The sequence below is a fragment of the Ctenopharyngodon idella genome, chromosome 11 (assembly GCF_019924925.1).
Source record: "Ctenopharyngodon idella isolate HZGC_01 chromosome 11, HZGC01, whole genome shotgun sequence".
Lineage (NCBI taxonomy): Eukaryota > Metazoa > Chordata > Actinopteri > Cypriniformes > Xenocyprididae > Ctenopharyngodon > Ctenopharyngodon idella.
The window spans coordinates 12684042-12702172 of NC_067230.1; the positions used below are offsets into that span (position 1 = coordinate 12684042).

Here is an 18131-nt window from a genome sequence, read left to right on the forward strand (position 1 = left end):
AGCAACTCAGTCTGCTTCAGGCGCTGACAACTCAGTGTGAAGAAACAGCCCACACATGTTGTGGGTTTGTGCAACATAAACATTCATGTGAAGTAATTAGAGAAAGGACTGAGTTTCAAATGTGTCATAGATATCAGATCATCATTTGTGGGTGTAATTTTCATAAAACAAACAAAGAGTCAATCAACACTTTATGGTCACAGTTTCACAAAGGGCTATCATAAGATTTAAGGGAAAGAGAAGCAGTGAAATATTTGACTATAAGCTGTCAGCTGTGGTTTGCTTCAGGACACTTGTGTAGAAGGTGTGCAAGTACTCCAGCCATAAGAGTGATGAATACAAGACCAATAATATACAAATGAAATGTGTTATCTGAGCAGTATGGAAGCTTGTTTTTGCCACAGAATAAAAAATAAAAAAGGTAAGTGTGACTTTTATCGTAATTGTACCATAATTGTGAGTTTATATCTAAAAAAAAAAAAGACTTTTCCCCTCACAATTGCAAGTTATAAACTCAGAATTCCAAGAAATAAAGTCAGAATTGTGAGATATAAACTCAAAATTGTAACAAAAAGTCAGAATTCTGAGATAAACTCAAAATTGTGATATATAAACTTGGAATTGTGAGACAAAAAGAACTGTGAGAAATAAACTCAAAATTATGACAGAAAAATCAGAATTGCAAGATATAAACAAAATTGTGAGAAAAAAGCCAAAATTGTGAAAAATAAGGTCAGAATTGTGAAAAAAAAAGTCAGAATTTTAAGATATAAACTCAAAATTGTGAGAAAAAAAAGTCAGATTTGTTAAAAAATAAGGTCAGAATTGTGAGAAAAAGTCAGAATTGTAAGATATAAACTCAGTTGTGAGGAAAAAAGTCAGAATTGTGAGATTATAAACTCAAAATTGCGAGGAAAAAAGTCAGAATTCTGAGATAAACTCAGAATTGTGAGATATAAACTTGGAATTGTAAGAAAAGTGTTAGAATTGTGAGAAATAAACTCAAAATTGTGAGAAAAAGGTCAGAATTGTGAGAAATTAATAACTACAGTCAGTGTGTTTGAATAGATGAAGATGACCTAGTGATAAATTATTTTGGTCATTTCTTTTATATGAAGCATCTTAGTATACGGTATAAATACAATATACAATGCAGTAGTAAAGAAGCAAACGTTTCTGCAAATGAAATGGTTTTGTTTAGTTTATTCCTAATAACCACATATTATATTCTGTACATGTAATGTGTAGAAATGCAGGGAGCCGTTCTGTTTTATTAAATTATGTCAAAGATTTTTAAAGAGTGCACCAGGCTAACTAATATAAAAAAGAACCCAAAATCAATATGAAATCTTTAATTTCTCCTAACAAATCATAAGTAATAAGGGCCTGTTGAGTAACTATCCATCCAAGTTGATTTGCTTGATTGTATTGAGGAGGCATGAAACAAATCAAACTGTACAAATTGTCCCTTGAGCTGCTGTTCTGATCTCTTAAACAATACAATCAAATCTTATTTACACAATATATTGGATATTTGTTCTGTTAAAATGGGGTTACAACATAAAAATATTTATTCAAGGAACTCAACATAACACATCGCTGTGTGTGGTGTATAAAATAACTCAATGAAAATACAACTACACAAAGAAACACAGAACATATTTCCAAGCAATTCAATTGAACACATGAACAAAGAGGCAGGGGGTGAGAGCTGGTGAATAGAATTAAGATGTGTAAATTTCTCTTATTTTGTTTAAAGATCATATTTTTTTTTAATTTAGTACCGCCCCTCGGAAGCTACAGAAGATACTCACATTTGTCAGAAGATAAAATTTACTTTGATCTTCAAATTCAAGTTTTCACCCCCTGGTTCTTAATGCATCGTGTTTCCTTCTGAAACATCAGGGAATGTTTGAACCTTTTGTATAGTTGTGTATAAATCTCTCAATTGTGAAAAGACGGATCTCAAAATCATACAGTCACTGCTGGAAAGGGTTCAAATATGCAAAAGATGCTGGAAAACCAAGTAATCTGCAGGACCTGGAGGATTTTTCTGAAGAACGTTGGGCAGTTTAACTGATCAGGACAAACAAGGGACTCATGAACAACCATCACAAAACAAAAATGGATCGACAAACAGTATTAAGAATCAAGGGCGTGTAAACTTTTGAAAGGGGTCATTTTCATAAATTCAACTACTATTTTGTCTTGTGGACTATATGTAAATATCCTTTATATAAAATATCTTTTTCAGGACTGTACTAAATAAAAAATAATTTTTATGATCCATTTTATTTTGTTCAAATAAATGTGCAGATTCTGCAAGGTGTATGTAAATTTTATGTTGCAGCTTTATACTAAATTACTTTTTTCCACTTCAATCCACACTCCATACCCCATAATGACTATAGGCAAAAAAACTGTTTTGTGATAACTTTGCAAATTTATTATAAAGAAATAATTGGAAAAATTACATTGCATAAGTATTCAGACCCCTTAGTATTTACTCGAGTTGAAGCGCCTTTGGTGGCGATTACAGCCTTGAGTCAGTTTGAAGATGCAGCAAGTTTTGCACATCTGCATTTAGGGATTTTCTGCCATTCTTCTCTGTAGATCCACTCAAGCTCCGTCAGATTGGATGAGGACTGTTGGTGGACAGACATTTTCAGGTTTCTCCAGAGATGTTTGATTGGGTTCATGTCCAGCTCTGGCTGGGTCACTGTGAGTTCAAAGACATGCAGGTTAGGTGGATCGGGTATGCCAAATTGGCCGTGTGAGTGTGATTGTGTCCACGGTTCAGCACTCGGTTGCGTCAGGAAGGGCATCTGGTGTAAAACCTGTGCCAAATCCAAAGTGTGTGTGCCGATAACGCAGATGAAGAGGACCCTGCAAACGAATGAGACTAATACAGTACCTCAGGGATGACGTGTTTTTGTTGGAAAAACCCAGAAGCGAGTTAGCATTTAAGGAAAATGGCTTTATTATGTGCTGTCGCTTCCGCCATTCTCAAAACATATCTGTTATATATTGTCATATATTGTATAACAGGGTCATTTATTAAATGGGCGTGGCAAAATATTCTCAAAAGCCAATAAATCTTAACGAAAACTTAAAAAACTTCACGAAATTAAGTGAGCACATGCAGCATATGACTCTAAAGAAGCATGCCAACTTTTATGGAGATCGGTCCATAGGTGGTGCTATAACTGTTAAAGCCTTAAAAACCGTATATTTTCAATGGTAAATTGCCTGTTTTGACTGAAAATGTATATAACTTTGGTTGTGGACCACGGGAGTCATGTCCTTAGACTCCAGAATCCTTGCCGAGTCCAACAATACCAAACATGTTAGGTTTCGCCTTATGGTTTGTGCAACGTTGTGATTTAGCGTATAAAAAACTTTTGCAAATATCTTCGAAACCGTTAGGAAACACGGAACCATAGCTCGTTAACTAAATGCCCCAGGCCAAATGTCAAAATTTTGATAGGAAGTGGCAAAAAAAAAAATCCAAGTTATTCCAATCAGATATTTTCACCAAATTTGACACACATATGTATGGACACACTCTGAAGACACCAAAAAAAAAAAAGGGGTGGAGATCGGACCATTGTCAAAAAGCCTTTAAAAACATATTTTTCCTTAGTAAATTGCCTGAATTGGCTGTAAATGGTCTTTTCCATATATGAGCTAAGTGCTTATATGCTTGCTAAATAAAACTTAATATCTTTTTACGCATATGTGCTTAAAGGCCTTAAAGCTTGAACCCCGATAAATGCTGCTTGCAGCTTTAACTGTACTTGTGATTTATGCCAATGTACTGAGGTTATGTTTCTTTACAGGGGAAAAGGGAACAGGTAAGCAGATCGCGCGATTTACACTGCGCACGTAGTAATGTGAAGTGTTAGACTTCTTACTAGGTAAGAAGTGTGCGCCACTTCTTGTATTTTTGTTTTCTTAGTTAGAGTAGGTTTTAGGGCGTTGAATATGCCGAAGAATTCGGGTTTTCTTTCGTTAGGTTAGAGGGTTTTGGAAAGTACTTTAGGGAATTATTTGGTTTTATTTGGTTCTTTAGCAAAACATCTGACAGTTCAGTGATGCATCCAGGTCTCACCATTATATGTTTGGACTAAAACGCAAATGCTCTCATGTTTTGCCACAGGACAACAATTGTGAGATTTAGTTTGTTTTAGTTTGTAAACTCCGGGGTTGAGTTTCAGTGTGAACGGACAAAAACTGAGACTTTTGAAAACGAAGGCGTGGCTGCCCTCATTACGCTACCGGAACACGACAATAACAGACCAGAGCTGCGTTTCCCAAAAGCAATGTAAGCCCAGATTTAATCATATCTATATGATCAACTTACAATGCCTTTGGGAAACACACCCTCGGCGATGGTATAAACAATAACATGGAGACGGAACTGCAAGCTTTGCTGACTTTGTGGTCCTATTTAGCAGCCATTGTGCAGTTAAACTCTGCATTTTATAATACTGCAGCTGCCTACATGCGCAAGAGGTAAGCTATTATTAGAGCAATCAGCAGCTGTTTACATTTGTACGCCCATGACCAGTGTGCATGAAAGGTCATGTGACATGCATTTTTGGTCATTTAGTGTGGATGGACATTGTTTCTGAAATGCAGTGGAAATGCCAGTATGGACGAGGATCATTTTCATTTTAAAACACTGTGTTAAAATGGAAAACGCACTAGTGTAAACAGGGCCTTAGTGTGGACAAGGCCTGAGTGTGTCAGATAAGAGAGTGTGCAGAGCAATGGGATGCCAGGAGAACCACTGCTTTGCTAAATAATGTCTAATCAATTTAATTTTGGCACAGGTTAACTCCAGTCAAAGTGTAGAAACATATCAAAGATGATCCAGAGAAATGGGAATGCTTCTGAGCTAAAATTTAGGCATCACAGGAAAGGGTCTGAATACTTAAGCAATGCAATTATCATAGGGTTTTTTATTTTTTATTTTAATAAACAATGTTATCACAAATCAGTTTTAACTTTGTCATTATGGGGTGTAGAGTAATTTAGTAACTTAGTAACATAAGACTGTACGTCTGCAACATAACGTGAAAAATGCACTGTACAGTATGTATAGTTACTTGGTGAAATGAAAACATTTAGGCCTTCTTTAAGACATACAGTACATACAATAAAACGTGCATGATGCAAAATGCAGATGCTCAAATGAATTCAGCTCTCTTAGTTTATTCTCAATTGTAGCTTTAACAGACTTCATGACGAACTTCAGTATTCTGTATCTTGTGTCTTCATCAAAGAAATGAAAGCATCAGCCATTGTGAAAGACAAAAATGATAAGTTAACTATCTAACTTTTTTGATAATAAATAGCAAAAGGTAATTAATGAGAGAGAGCAAAAAAATTAATCTTCCAAAACACGTCTTTACTCAAATACACTTTGATAAATCTACATTAATCATTATAATTTAGAGCTGTTAGGATGGACTACGCAGGAAATTGCATACATACATACATACATACATCATTCACCCATGCATGTCAGATCATATGAGAAAAGGAGAGAAAAGAAGCTTTGGCTGTGGGTGTAGCGAAGCGGAGGGTCAAAAATTGCATAGGGTAGCTTTAAACATTCACTGAGTTTAAAGGAAAACAATGGAGCAGATTAGCTGCATCTCATCCAGCGGACACGCTTGCTGAGCGGATATCCAGAATCAACAGATAGCTGCTCATTCACGCGCCAGTACCTGTCGCCCTTGAAGAAATACATCTTCCCATTGGTCCATGTGAAAGCTGCATCAGGATTTGATGGGATGCCAGTAAACAGACGGGAAATGGGTTTGGGATAAATGCTGAGGTCATTATAAACCATCTCATCCCACTGCCAATAGCCTGAGCCCTGAAAAATAAATGATTAAATGAATTAAGAAATCAAAATTTCTTCTTTTGACATACAATATAAGAAATCATTGTACTATAAAACATACTGTAAGTTAACAGTTTTTATTGAAACCAAGATAGCAAAATGACTCATTTTGTACTTCCTTTATAGGCCCTGTTTCCACCTGGTATTAATATGCGATCGGATCACAAGTGGATGATGTGAAATACAGGTGTAAATGGGGTGTAAAACGTCTTGAGCTTGTCTACTTTCGACCAGAGGTAGACTGAAACACATAGTTTCGTCATGTGATCGAATGCGTTCAAACAGTGTAAAAGACCACCTACGCTTCTGGGAAGTGCGCTAGCCAGATGGGAATTAAACTTCGTCGGCTGAAGATGCAAGTTTGGTTTGAAGATGAAAAATGTACCAAGCACAATGTTCTCTCACCATTCCTGATTTCTAACACACACTCACAGCATTCGGACGGTCTTGCGGCAGTCAGAGCAGAAACGAAAGCTGCACTCTGTATGTTTTTCCGTCATCTCTGATAGCGTTCATATGCAGGGCCGTAACCAAGTCCCCCCCAATAATTAGAAATGGCCAAATCGTCCCCACCCAATATTTGAAATTCTTGCACTTCTCTGCTGTCCTTCATTACAGCACTCTGTATGTTGTTAGGATGACAAAAAGGTTTAAAAGTTATATTTTTAGTCTGGTCTGCCTCAGCGGTCTAAGAGCACTCATCAATGTTAAAATGATTGAGATGTCCAATCAAATCAAAGTAGGCAGGGTTTACGTTCTCTTTTTGCTCGTGCACAAAGTCTTCACAGCACAGACGAGCGCGTCAATCGATCGATTAACGCCGTTGCGGAGGTTCAATTCTTTCCGGTAAAATCGCAAAACAAATGCACACAAACGTGTCCCTGCTCTTGATACACAACCATTGATAGACATCTTTGATTTTAATGAGAAAAAAAAAAAACTATACGAGGGCGAATTAAAACACGGAACCTTTGATGCCGTAATGAAAATTCTACCACCAGACCACTAGGGTACTATTTGTTCACTAAATTGAAGAATCTCAGAACTAACAATATATTGTTCTCAATATACTATTGAAATTTATATCTGGACATCATAATATTTTTTTTCTACAATTGTTATTGTACATATCTGATATAGCATTTGTATATATCTGATATCCTTCACTATTTTGTTTCTTTATGCTTTATAAAAATAAAAAAAAAGATCCCCCCAATGTTCAAGACATGGTTACAGCCTTGTTCATATGTAAATTGCGCAAGCTTGTTTTGACCAAAACGCACCAGGTGAAAACAGGGCCAATGATGAAGACGTGATTCTGTCCTGGTCTTGTGCTGATCTCTTTCCACCTGGTATTAAGATGAGTTTTTGTCGATGGGATCACAAGTAGATGAGGGAGATGCATACTAGTTTACACCTGGTGTGTTAATCCATCTCTTTTGTCCACTTTCAACCACTTCTGTTCTGATTTCTTTGAGGGGAGCGTCTATGGCCGGATATATGTAGGGGCTTTTCCAGATCTTTCGATCTAATGGACAAAATAAGCTCACGCAATTTACATATGAACGTGACTGGAGACAGAGAGCAGCAGCTTTCGTTTTGGCTCTGACAGCCTCAGGACAGCGCCGAATGCTATGAGTGTGTGTTAGAAATCAGGAATGGTGAGAGAACATTGTGCTTCAAAGTGCAAGTTTTTGAAAACGATACCGTTGTCGTCTCCGTGTAAACTGCAAAAACGCAGATCTGTGAAAATGGTGACGGCATGCACATGCGTATTGTGTTCAGTCTATAGGTATGCGCGTTTGGCGCGAAAGCTCTGTAAAAGATTGCGTATGTGCACAGGCGTTTCTTTACAAAGTGACATCGCCAACTACTGGCCTGGCATGCATTGTACAGCATTTTCAGTCATTTTCGCAGATCCGTGTGAACAGGGTTCTTTTTGATAACATTGTCATCTTTCCGTTTTTAGTACATTGTTGTCATGTAAATGCACCCTTAGTTCAGTTCATGCAAATCTCTGCTAACAAGTTGATGATTTGAATCTGGTGTAAATAAGACAAGACAAAATTGTGTAGTGCTGTAGGTCCTCATGAATGGAGCTGAGAACCACTGACCTACTGCAAATGGAAAATATGTATCAACAAAAGAGTTTGTTTATATAGAGAGAACTTTTTACAGACATGAGGACTTAAGATTTTTTTCTCTTAAGCATAGGTTGTGTATAACAATGTTAAAATCTCACTATACCTTAAAGAAGAAGATTTTCTTGTTCTTCTCATAATACAAAGCAGCGTCGATGTTGGCAGGGATTCTTTTTAGTGGTTTAGGGTATCGATAGTCAAGGCGGTAATTTGTGAACCTCCAGACTTTTTCACCTGAGAAAGAGAAGCAGGTGGGTAGAAGAAAAGCCATATGCAGTTGTGCAATAGATCAGACAAGATGTGCTTTTAAAGGAATATTCAGCATTTGGTACAATTTAAGCTCAATTAACAGCACTTGTGGCATAATGTTACTGTATTTATTTACCACACCAATTATTTTTATTTGATCCTCCATTTCCCCCCCAAAAAGTAGTGATGATCGTTCATGAACAATTCATTTATTTTGCATCTGTCATGTGACAAATGAATGAAAACTCATGATATGAACTAACAAACTAAATGATGTTTCTCATAATATATATTTATTTGGTCTCTCTACCATAAAGCCCAGATTGGTGGAGTGTTGCAGTGATGGTTGTTCTTCTGTAAGTTTCTTTCATCTCCACATATGATCTCTGGAGCTCAAGTTCAGTGTCCATCAGGTTCTTGGTCACCTCTCTGTCTAACGCCCTTCATTTTTATCTTTATGCACACAATAGTAATCTTTTACATTGTAATCCTTTTATTTTTAATATTTGGCATGTTTGTGTGCTGCTGCGCATCCGTGTGCGTAACAAGCAGAGTGTATGTGCGTTGTGCACCCGCATATTACTAATGCGCTCTTTAAATAACAAAACAAATATTGCGCCATTGACTTTAGACCAGGTTTCAGTTGGTCAATGAGCGCAGTCGTTTTCCGTTGCCTCAAAATAGCAACACGCCAACAATGCACCTGAACACACCTCATTTTCAGACCAGCACGCCCATGGGCGCACAAATGGGCGCAAATGCATTTACCATTTAAACAACATGGTGCAGGACTTGAAAATGATAACTGCGTCGGGCTGAAACCAGCAAAAAACACTTGCGTCGCGTCTGGTGCCACATTGCACCGGGTGTATGATAGGGTCCCTTGATTGGCTTGTTCAGGTTAGGGTTGAAGCAAAACTCTGTTCCACTTCCATTTTCTGGACCTTGAATGTTGTAATTTCGTTGCTTTCTATGGGAGATTAAAAAAAATCTCTTGGATTTAATCAAAAATATCTTAATTTGTGTTCTGAAGATGAACGAAGGTCTTGCAGGCTTGGAACGCCATGAGGGTGAGTAATTAATGACAGAAATTTCATTTTTGGGTGAACTAACCCTTCAAGCTACTGAAGGAGGTGGTTTAATTTCCTCAAGGCCCAATGAAATCTACCAGTTCTCTAAACTAATGGACTACATAGATGATATCAAAAGCTGGATGACTAGTAATTTCTTACTGCTTAATAAAACAATGTTCAAAAACAATGTTCTTCTGCAAAATGTATGCAGATTTCTTTTTTAACCGCTAGAGAGCCAAAAGTTACACAGTGTACCTTTAATAAAACAAAGATTATTAGAGTACATTTTACAAGAAAATACTATTTCAGTTTTTGCCATTCAAAATTTCATGTTTAATTCAACATTTGACTTGCCATTTCTTTGTAATTTACTAGCAATTTTTGAGTGAAAATTGTTTCTATACCATTTTTTTTTCTCAGTGTATCACCTGATAGAGTTTTGGTTCCTTGCCATTGTTGCCTTTGGCTACAATAAAGCGTTATGAATTAAATCAAGTTGACTTAAGTTTTAACTGTTAGGTGGGACTACAGCTGCCACAGTGTGCACTTTTGTGAGTAAACTGCTCCTCTTGTTACATTCATTATTATGGCTACAATACAATTCCAACAATTTTTATGTGCAGAGAATAATAATCTACCTTTAAAGAAGTACGTCTTGTTGGTTCTTGGGGAATATACAGCTGCATTCAGGTTTCCTGGCAGCCCCTTCCATAGCAGACTTATTTTTACTGGAGAGTTATGGCCCGTATCTGTTACCGTCCACACATAATCCCCACTAAACGCATATGTCTTACGCCTGGGACCTAGGAACAAATAATTGATGTTTTAGTACACTGTCTAAGCCATTGAACAAGCAAATCTACTGCATTTGTTTAACGTGAATGAACTGAGGTCATGTGTACTGTTATACAGCACAGTTTTCTCACCCAGCATTATAGCATCAAGTTTAGCACTGCATGGATCTAGCACATCACTCCTGGGGAATGGGGCCATGGTAGTGGGATATATTACCTCATAGATATCATCAGCAGTGGTTGTACTGGAGATCTTTTTACCTGAATTCATAAGAGTAATCAGCATTGGCAGTTATAACCATTGGCAAATATTCATTTATTTAAAAAGTCACTTGATTATCTCACCATATATGGCTTGGATTCCTCTGATATCATCAATGTGCAGTCTAAAATTGGCTTGATAGCCAGTGTAGTGTGCTGCCATAAGAGCACCGCTGTACTGAGAATGTCCCAAGCCAAGAGCATGGCCGATCTCATGAGCCGCAACAATACGTAGATTGGAACCAAAATACTTCCCTTCAGTCCAGAATTCATCTTCATCAAAGTGAACTATTCCTGATGGAGGGGCTTCAGCATGGGCAAGAACATGGCCTAACAAAAGAGTATTAGGTAACACTTTAGAATAATGGTGTGTCATTAATAGGTAACTATACAGGAAGTAATGCAGGACAAATGAGCACTAAATTAAAGGATTAGTTCACTACAGAATTAAAATGTCCTGATAATTTACTCTCCCTCATGTCATCCAAGATGTTTATGTCTTTCTTTCTTCAGTTGAAAAGAAATTAAGGATTTTGAGGAAAACATTCCAGGATTTTTCTCCATATAGTGGACTTCACTGGGGTTCAACGGGCTGAAGGTCCAAATGTCAGTTTCAGTGCAGCTTCAAAGAGCTCTACACGATCCCAGACGAGGAATAAGGGTCTTATCTAGCGAAACGATTGGTCATTTTCTAAAAAAAAAATAAACATTTATATAGTTTTTAACCACAAACATTGATTCTCCATGCATTACGTAATCACGTTGGAAAGGTCACTCGTGACGTAGGTGGAAGTACTGCGGTAGGGCGAAAAACAACTTAAAAATTGTCCAACATTGTTGTTTTACCGTTATTTTGTAAAGGTCGTTTGCACGTTCGCTTTGTAAACACTGGGTCCTTACTTCCGCCTACGTCACGTGTGACCTTTCCAACATGATTACGTAATGCGTGGCGCATCGCAGAGCAGTGCAAGACAAGCATTTGTGGTTAAAAAGTAAATAAATTTTAGAAAATGGCCGAACGTTTCACTAGATAAGACCCTTATTCCTCGGCTGGGATCGTTTAAAGCCCTTTGAAGCTGCACTGAAACTGACATTTGGACCTTCAACCCGTTGGTAGCCGTTGAAGTCCACTATATGGAGAAAAATCCTGTAATGTTTTCCTCAAAAACCTTAATTTATTTCAACTGAAGAAAGAAAGACATAAACATCTTGGATGACATGGGGGTGAGTAAATTATCAGGAAAGTTTAATTCTGAAGTAAACTAATCCTTTAACACTTCAGCTACTACTATTAACTAATATGGAAACAAGATTAACTATTCCTTCAAAGCTTTATGAATCTTTTTTTTTGAATCAGTGGTTTGGAGTGCGTATCAAACTGCCAAAGTCACGCTCCCCAGTGGTGAACCATTGACATTTCGATACACATATGACGTAACGAAGCTTCGTTTACTGAAATCACGTGACTTTGGCAGTTTGATACACACTCCGAACTACTGATTCAAAACAAAAGATTCGTAAAGCTTTGAAGCTTCATGAAGCAGTGTTTTGAAATCGCCCATCACTAAAAATTGCTGAATAAAGTCATTATTTTGTTTTTTGGGGGCACAAAAAGTATTCTCGTCGCTTCATAACATTAAGGTTGAACCACTGTAGTCACATGAACTGTTTTAAATATGTCTTTAGTAGCTTTCTGGGCATCTGAAAGTGTTAATTATCTTGCTGTCAATGCAGGCCTCACTGAGCCATCGGATTTTATCAAAAATATCCTAATTTGTGTTCTGAAGATGAATGAAGGTCTTACGGGTGTGGAACGACATGAGGGAGAGTAATTAATGACAGAATTTTCATTTTTGGGAGAAAAAAAAATTAATTCATTAAAACTAAATCCATAAAATGATGAGAACACCTAAAAGGTTCTATATATGAAAACACTATTTAATTGTATTATGTTCCATTATTTTATGTAATATATAATTTTTTAATTTTTATTATATTAAATAATATAATTCATGTAGTGAGACTTACTTACCAGGACCATCAAAAGGTGAAGGACAGCCATCTCTCTTGTGAAATGAGATTCTAATATCAGCAAGCCCATAGTGAACCTCTTTAAAGCTGAGTGGCGTGACATCGCTCCAGTAGTTAAAGGCTGAGCGAATGGCTGTCTGTGTTGCGCTTTTCCCCATATCTGGCGTGTGGTTGTAAATTCGATATGTTAAGTTTTTCTTTCGCCAAAATCCTACAAAATAAGAAAGAAACTGTTTTCTTCATGTAAAGGGCAAAGCTGATTACTTGGTTATGCCAACCATTCCATTCTATCCTATATTTATATTGTGTACACATCTCTTTGTATTGATTGTAAACTATCTAATGTTGCAGATGAGCACAATTCCAATGTCTGTACTTTACACATACTTATTCTGGTTATATCTTGTCAGTTTGTAAGCAGCTAATTAAAAGAAAACAAAATTAAGTATTTTGGATGTACATTCAAGTTCATGCAAATGTCCATCATGTAAGACACAAAATGCATTAGAATAAAACGCTTTTTATTACATTTTTTTGGTAACATTCTCTAAGAAACCTGTATTTATATTGTTTAAGGGTTCTCTTAACATGTATCATCTCATAAATAATCATAACAACAGTTGTAATGCTTACCTATATGTTGTTATAACCTTTAGAAATAGTAACACATGATGAACACCATGTCCACCATGTTATATTATAAGTTAATAAATGCCTCACAGTTGCGTGTTGACGCTGGCTTTCAGGACTGGAACAGCATAACTCATTCATACAAGTGTACTAAGATACTGTGCAGATGTTAATGTCCAGATAAGCATTGTTCATGCATCGCAATACCCTTTTATTTAAATACAGACTTCATAGGAAATGTTACTGATTTAGTAATAAAGGACTGTATTATTAAACAATCTGGAAGTATAGGCACCCACCACCAAATCGCCTGTATTTGAAAGACTTTTGGTTGAAGGGGTCCTCAACACCACACCGCGGCTGCCTCATTTTAAGAAGAGTAGCTTTGTCAAGATTTCCAGTGACTGACAGCCCTGACACCCTCTGAAAGAGACTTTTACAAATACGACACAACATTACGGAGATTAAAATGTGAGTGCGTTCCTCAACAATTTTGATTAAATTAGGAGCAAGTCACAAAAATATTCACTTCAGAAACTGTAGTAGAATCAAGCATTTGAGCATGCATATACACCGATCAGGCATAACATTATGAGCACTGACAGGTGAAGTGAATAACACTGATTATCTCTTCATCAAGGCACCTGTTAGTGGTTGTGATATTTTATTCAGCAAGTGAATATTTTGTCCTCAAAGTTGATGTGTTAGAAGCAGGAAAAATGGGCAAGCGTAAGGATTTAAACAAGTTTGACAAGGGCCAAATTGTGATGGCTAGACGACTGGGTCAGAGCATCTCCAAAACTGCAGCTCTTGTGGGGTGTTCCCGGTCTGCAGTGGTCAGAATCTATCAAAAGTGGTCCAATGAAGGAACAGTGGTGAACCGGCGACAGGGTCATGGGCGGCCAAGGCTCATTGATGCACGTGGGGTCCGATCCAACAGACGAGCTACTGTAGCTCAAATTGCTCAAGAAGTTAATGCTGATTTTGATAGAAAGGTGTCAGAATACACAGTGCATCACAGTTTGTTGCGTATGGGGTAGCATAGCCGCAGACCAGTCAGGGTGACCATGCTGACCCCTGTCCACCGCCGAAAGCGCCAACAGTGAGCATCAGAACTGGACCACAAAGCAGTGAAAGAAGGTGGCCTGATGTGATGAATCACGGTTTCTTTTACATTACATGGATGTCCGGGTGCGTGCGCTTACCTGGGGAACACATGGCACCAGGATGCACTATGGGAAGAAGGCAAGCCGGCGGAGGCAGTGTGATACTTTGTGCAATGTTCTGCTGGGAAACCTTGGGTCCTGCCATCCATGTGGATGTTACTTTGACACGTTCCACCTACCTAAGCATTGTTGCAGACCACGTACACCCTTTCATGGAAACGGTATTCCCTGGTGGCTGCGGCCTCTTTCAGCAGGATAATGCACCCTGCCACAAAGCAAAAATGGTTCAGGAATGGTTTGAGGAGCACAACAACGAGTTTGAGGTGTTGACTTGGCCTCCAAATTCCCCAGATCTCAATCCAATCAAGCATCTGTGGGATGTGCTGAACAAACAAGTCCGATCCATGGAGGCCCCACCTCGCAACTTACAGGACTTAAAGGATCTGCTGCTAACATCTTGGTGCAGATACCACAGCACACCTTCAGGGGTCTAGTGGAGTCCATGCCTCGACGGGTCAGGGCTGTTTCGGCAGTAAGAGGGGGACCAAAGGTGGTCATAATGTTATGCCTGATCAGTGTAATATATATTATATATATATATATATATATGACAACATTGATTTTACCTAACAGCCACTTTCATATCCCACTCACTGGAATCTCTCTGAGCTTCTGGGTTCAATGGAGTATCTAGATATCCAAACCGCCTCAGGTATATCTATTAAATGTGAAAAGATTTGCAGTCTAACAAAAATTACCCCATTAATCATTCAAAAATTAAAATGCATGCACTATAAAATGTTAAAATATGTATTGAAAGATGTATTGTAAAAACCAGCAAACTGTGGCTAGTCACAAGGGGTGTATATTAGGAAAAGAAATGTCAAAAATTCAATTACACAAATATTTGTTTCCTTCAGTTGTGAAGCATGCTGCTTTCAAACACCTGCTTCACATCTTTTTGTTAAATTTGATAATTTTTTTCCCTGAATTCTATTCTTCAATCTAAACTTCCACAATTATCATATTTTTGAAAGCAGTTAACACAAGTGATGAACACAACGAAAACACACACACACACACACACACACACACACATACATATATATAATTTAAAAATCTAGCTTAAAACACGTGCTAAAATGAATTTTTATTAAAAAAAAAATTAAAAAAAAAGATTAAAGATATGCTCATCATAGAAATTTATAATGCAATGTAGCCTAATTCATACACACCACACAAGGCATTGTATGAATTACATTTTAATTGTATTAATAGATAGGACTAATACATTCAGAATTTTGACCCAAATGCTTCAGAACAGTTTGGTCAAAAATATATTACGACGGTCTCAATATTCGTTTAACTTCCCGTAATCTTTAAGATTCATTCAGAATTCTTAGGTTTGGTTTTAAGTCTGTATTGTATATTTTAGCGTTGTCTGGCTGTTTGATTCGTGTAAAAAGTAGAACACTCCGACGATTTTTTTTTTTTTAAAGTATATGAAAAGTAGCCTACATTTATAACAGCAATCATCCAGCAAAAGTGCTTTCTTTTTTTAATCCTTATTTAGACGTGTAGTGTATTTATCAATGTATCGACATATTTAAAATTCTTGTTGTTCGAATTATATAAATGTTAACAATAAGGATGGTAGCGTGTTTGTCGATTTTTAAATAGGACATAATACATAAACAAATAATAATAAAAAATAAATACATAAATAAACATGCATTTAAATCAGGTTTTTGTTACCTGTGCCTCTGTGAACTCTCGTCTTCTGCTCGTCTCAGTAGATGACCATGCAGGTAAAACAGCAGTCAGCAATATTGTATATTGCAACCATTGAGCCATAATCCCAGTCTGCACAGAGCTCCAGTGGTTTGATCTGTAGAGCTGAATGGAGTTGAGTCCAGCGCGCGCAGTGGCGTCTTGTTGTTTTACTGTGAGCGCAGAGCGAGACAAGAAGAGATGATGCACTTCCTGTATGTCTTCAGAGAGAGCTGCTCCAAATAACCAACACACCAACATCAGTCCTCATAAACTTAGTTTATAAGTTCTTGGAATCGTTGCCACAAATTTGCGAAGTTTGAAAATTCCTTGATTCAGTACGTGTGTTGCTATGTAATCTGTTTTTACTTTGCGGACATGCCACCTTTTCCGTTTTAAATATGAGTGACATTTCCAGTTCACACTTTAAACCTGCTCAAACTAGGCTAATTATTTGAACGAGTAGGGGGAAATTAAATTATACAGATTAATTGAAATCAATTAACCTTAATGATTATTTAGAACTTTCTAATTTTTTAATTTTAAGTTTTGTCTCTTTAAATTTACATTAACTTAAAGGGCTAGTTCACCCAAAAATTAAAATTCGGTCATTATTACTCACCCTCATTTCGTTCCACATCCGTAAGACCTTCGTTCATTTTTAGAACACAAATTAAGATATTTTTGATAAAATCTAATGGCTCAGTGAGGCCTCCATTGACAGCAAGATAATTAACACTTTCAATACCCAGAAAGCTACTAAAGATGTATTTAAAACAGTTCATGTGACTACATTGGTACAACCTTAATGTTATGAAGCGACGAGAATACTTTTTGTGCACCAAAAAACAAAATAACAACTTTATTCAACAAATACCTAGTGATGGGCGATTTTAAAACACTGCTTCATGAAGCTTCACAAATCTTTTGTTTCGAATCAGTGGTTCGGAGCGCATATAAAACTGCCAAAGTCACGCCCCCCAGTGGTGAACCATTGAAATTTCGAAAGACTTATGACATAACGAAGCCTCATTTACTGAAATCACATGACTTTGGCATTTTGATACGCACTCCGAACCACTGATTCAAAACAAAAGATTCATAAAGCTTCGAAGCAGTGTTTTAAAAACGCCCATCACTAGATATTGTTGAATAAAGTCGTTATTTTGTTTTTGTCGCACAAAGAGTATTCTCGTCGCTTCATAACATTAAGGTTGTACCACTGTAGACACATGAACTGTTTTAAATATGTCTTTAGTAGCTTTCTGGGTATTGAAAGTGTTAATTGTCTTGCTGGCAACGCAGGCCTCACTGAGCTATCGGATTTTATCAAAAATATCTTAATTTTTGTTCCAGTTTTACGGGTGTGGAACGACATAAGGGTGAGTAATTAATGACAGAATTTTTATTTTTGGGTGCTAACCCTTTAAATTAATACATTGTTAGCTAACTGCATGATTTGTATATGTACATTTCTGAAATTACATAATTTGGACACAGTCACCTCTAATAACAGATTACTCTAACTTGTAATGTTGACATGCATTTTCTGTAAAGCTGCTTTGAATCGACATGAATTGTGAAAAACACTATACAAATAAATGTGAATTGAATTGTTAGTAATTAGTTACACTAGTTACTGCAAAAAGTAATATTACTGTAACAACACCGCTGACAAGGCAGGAAGTTTCAGCAAATGCTGTTGAACGCCAAAGCAAGACGGATTTTGTTAAAGTCTGTCCTCATGTTAAGACTGTGTAGACCATGGAAAGCTTTGCGCTCTGCCAATGTAAAAGGTTATGTCCACATATTTATTTAGTTTCATTCAGGCAAAGAGAGACTGACCATTAACCCTCAAGTCATTTGTTTGACTTAAGCTTTAAGGCAGTCATTTCAATGAAAACCATCAGAGACTTTCGGTCCTGGATAGGGAGTTGTCATATTAGGAACCACGTATTCTCAAAACCTGTTTAAATCAAAACAGTAATTAAACAAGCTAAATCTTCTGAATATCATCAGTAAATTACTTCCATATGTGGGACGTGTGGTTTCTTGAGCCACAATTTATGGAACCATGGCAAAAGCGTGGTATGGCATAGTCC

The 18131-nt window shown here is 37.0% G+C and overlaps 1 protein-coding gene across 2 annotated transcripts; it reads right to left on the reverse strand.

Annotated features, from left to right (window-relative positions):
- Nucleotides 1-1251: 1251 nt before the first annotated feature.
- Nucleotides 1252-16343, reverse strand: mmp19 (matrix metallopeptidase 19). Of its 2 annotated transcripts, XM_051913435.1 has the most exons (9): nucleotides 16015-16343; nucleotides 14886-14977; nucleotides 13393-13526; nucleotides 12465-12674; nucleotides 10517-10762; nucleotides 10304-10432; nucleotides 10016-10180; nucleotides 8162-8289; nucleotides 1252-5887 (listed from the first exon to the last, which is right to left on the reverse strand). In XM_051913435.1, exons 1-9 carry the CDS (start codon nucleotides 16288-16290, stop codon nucleotides 5654-5656), a joined length of 1614 nt encoding a protein of 537 aa, XP_051769395.1. In that variant the 5' UTR covers nucleotides 16291-16343; the 3' UTR covers nucleotides 1252-5653. The 2 variants fall into 2 exon arrangements, with proteins under 2 accessions (XP_051769395.1, XP_051769396.1); XM_051913436.1 differs by lacking the exon at nucleotides 14886-14977 and having other exon boundaries at nucleotides 16015-16342.
- Nucleotides 16344-18131: the final 1788 nt, after the last annotated feature.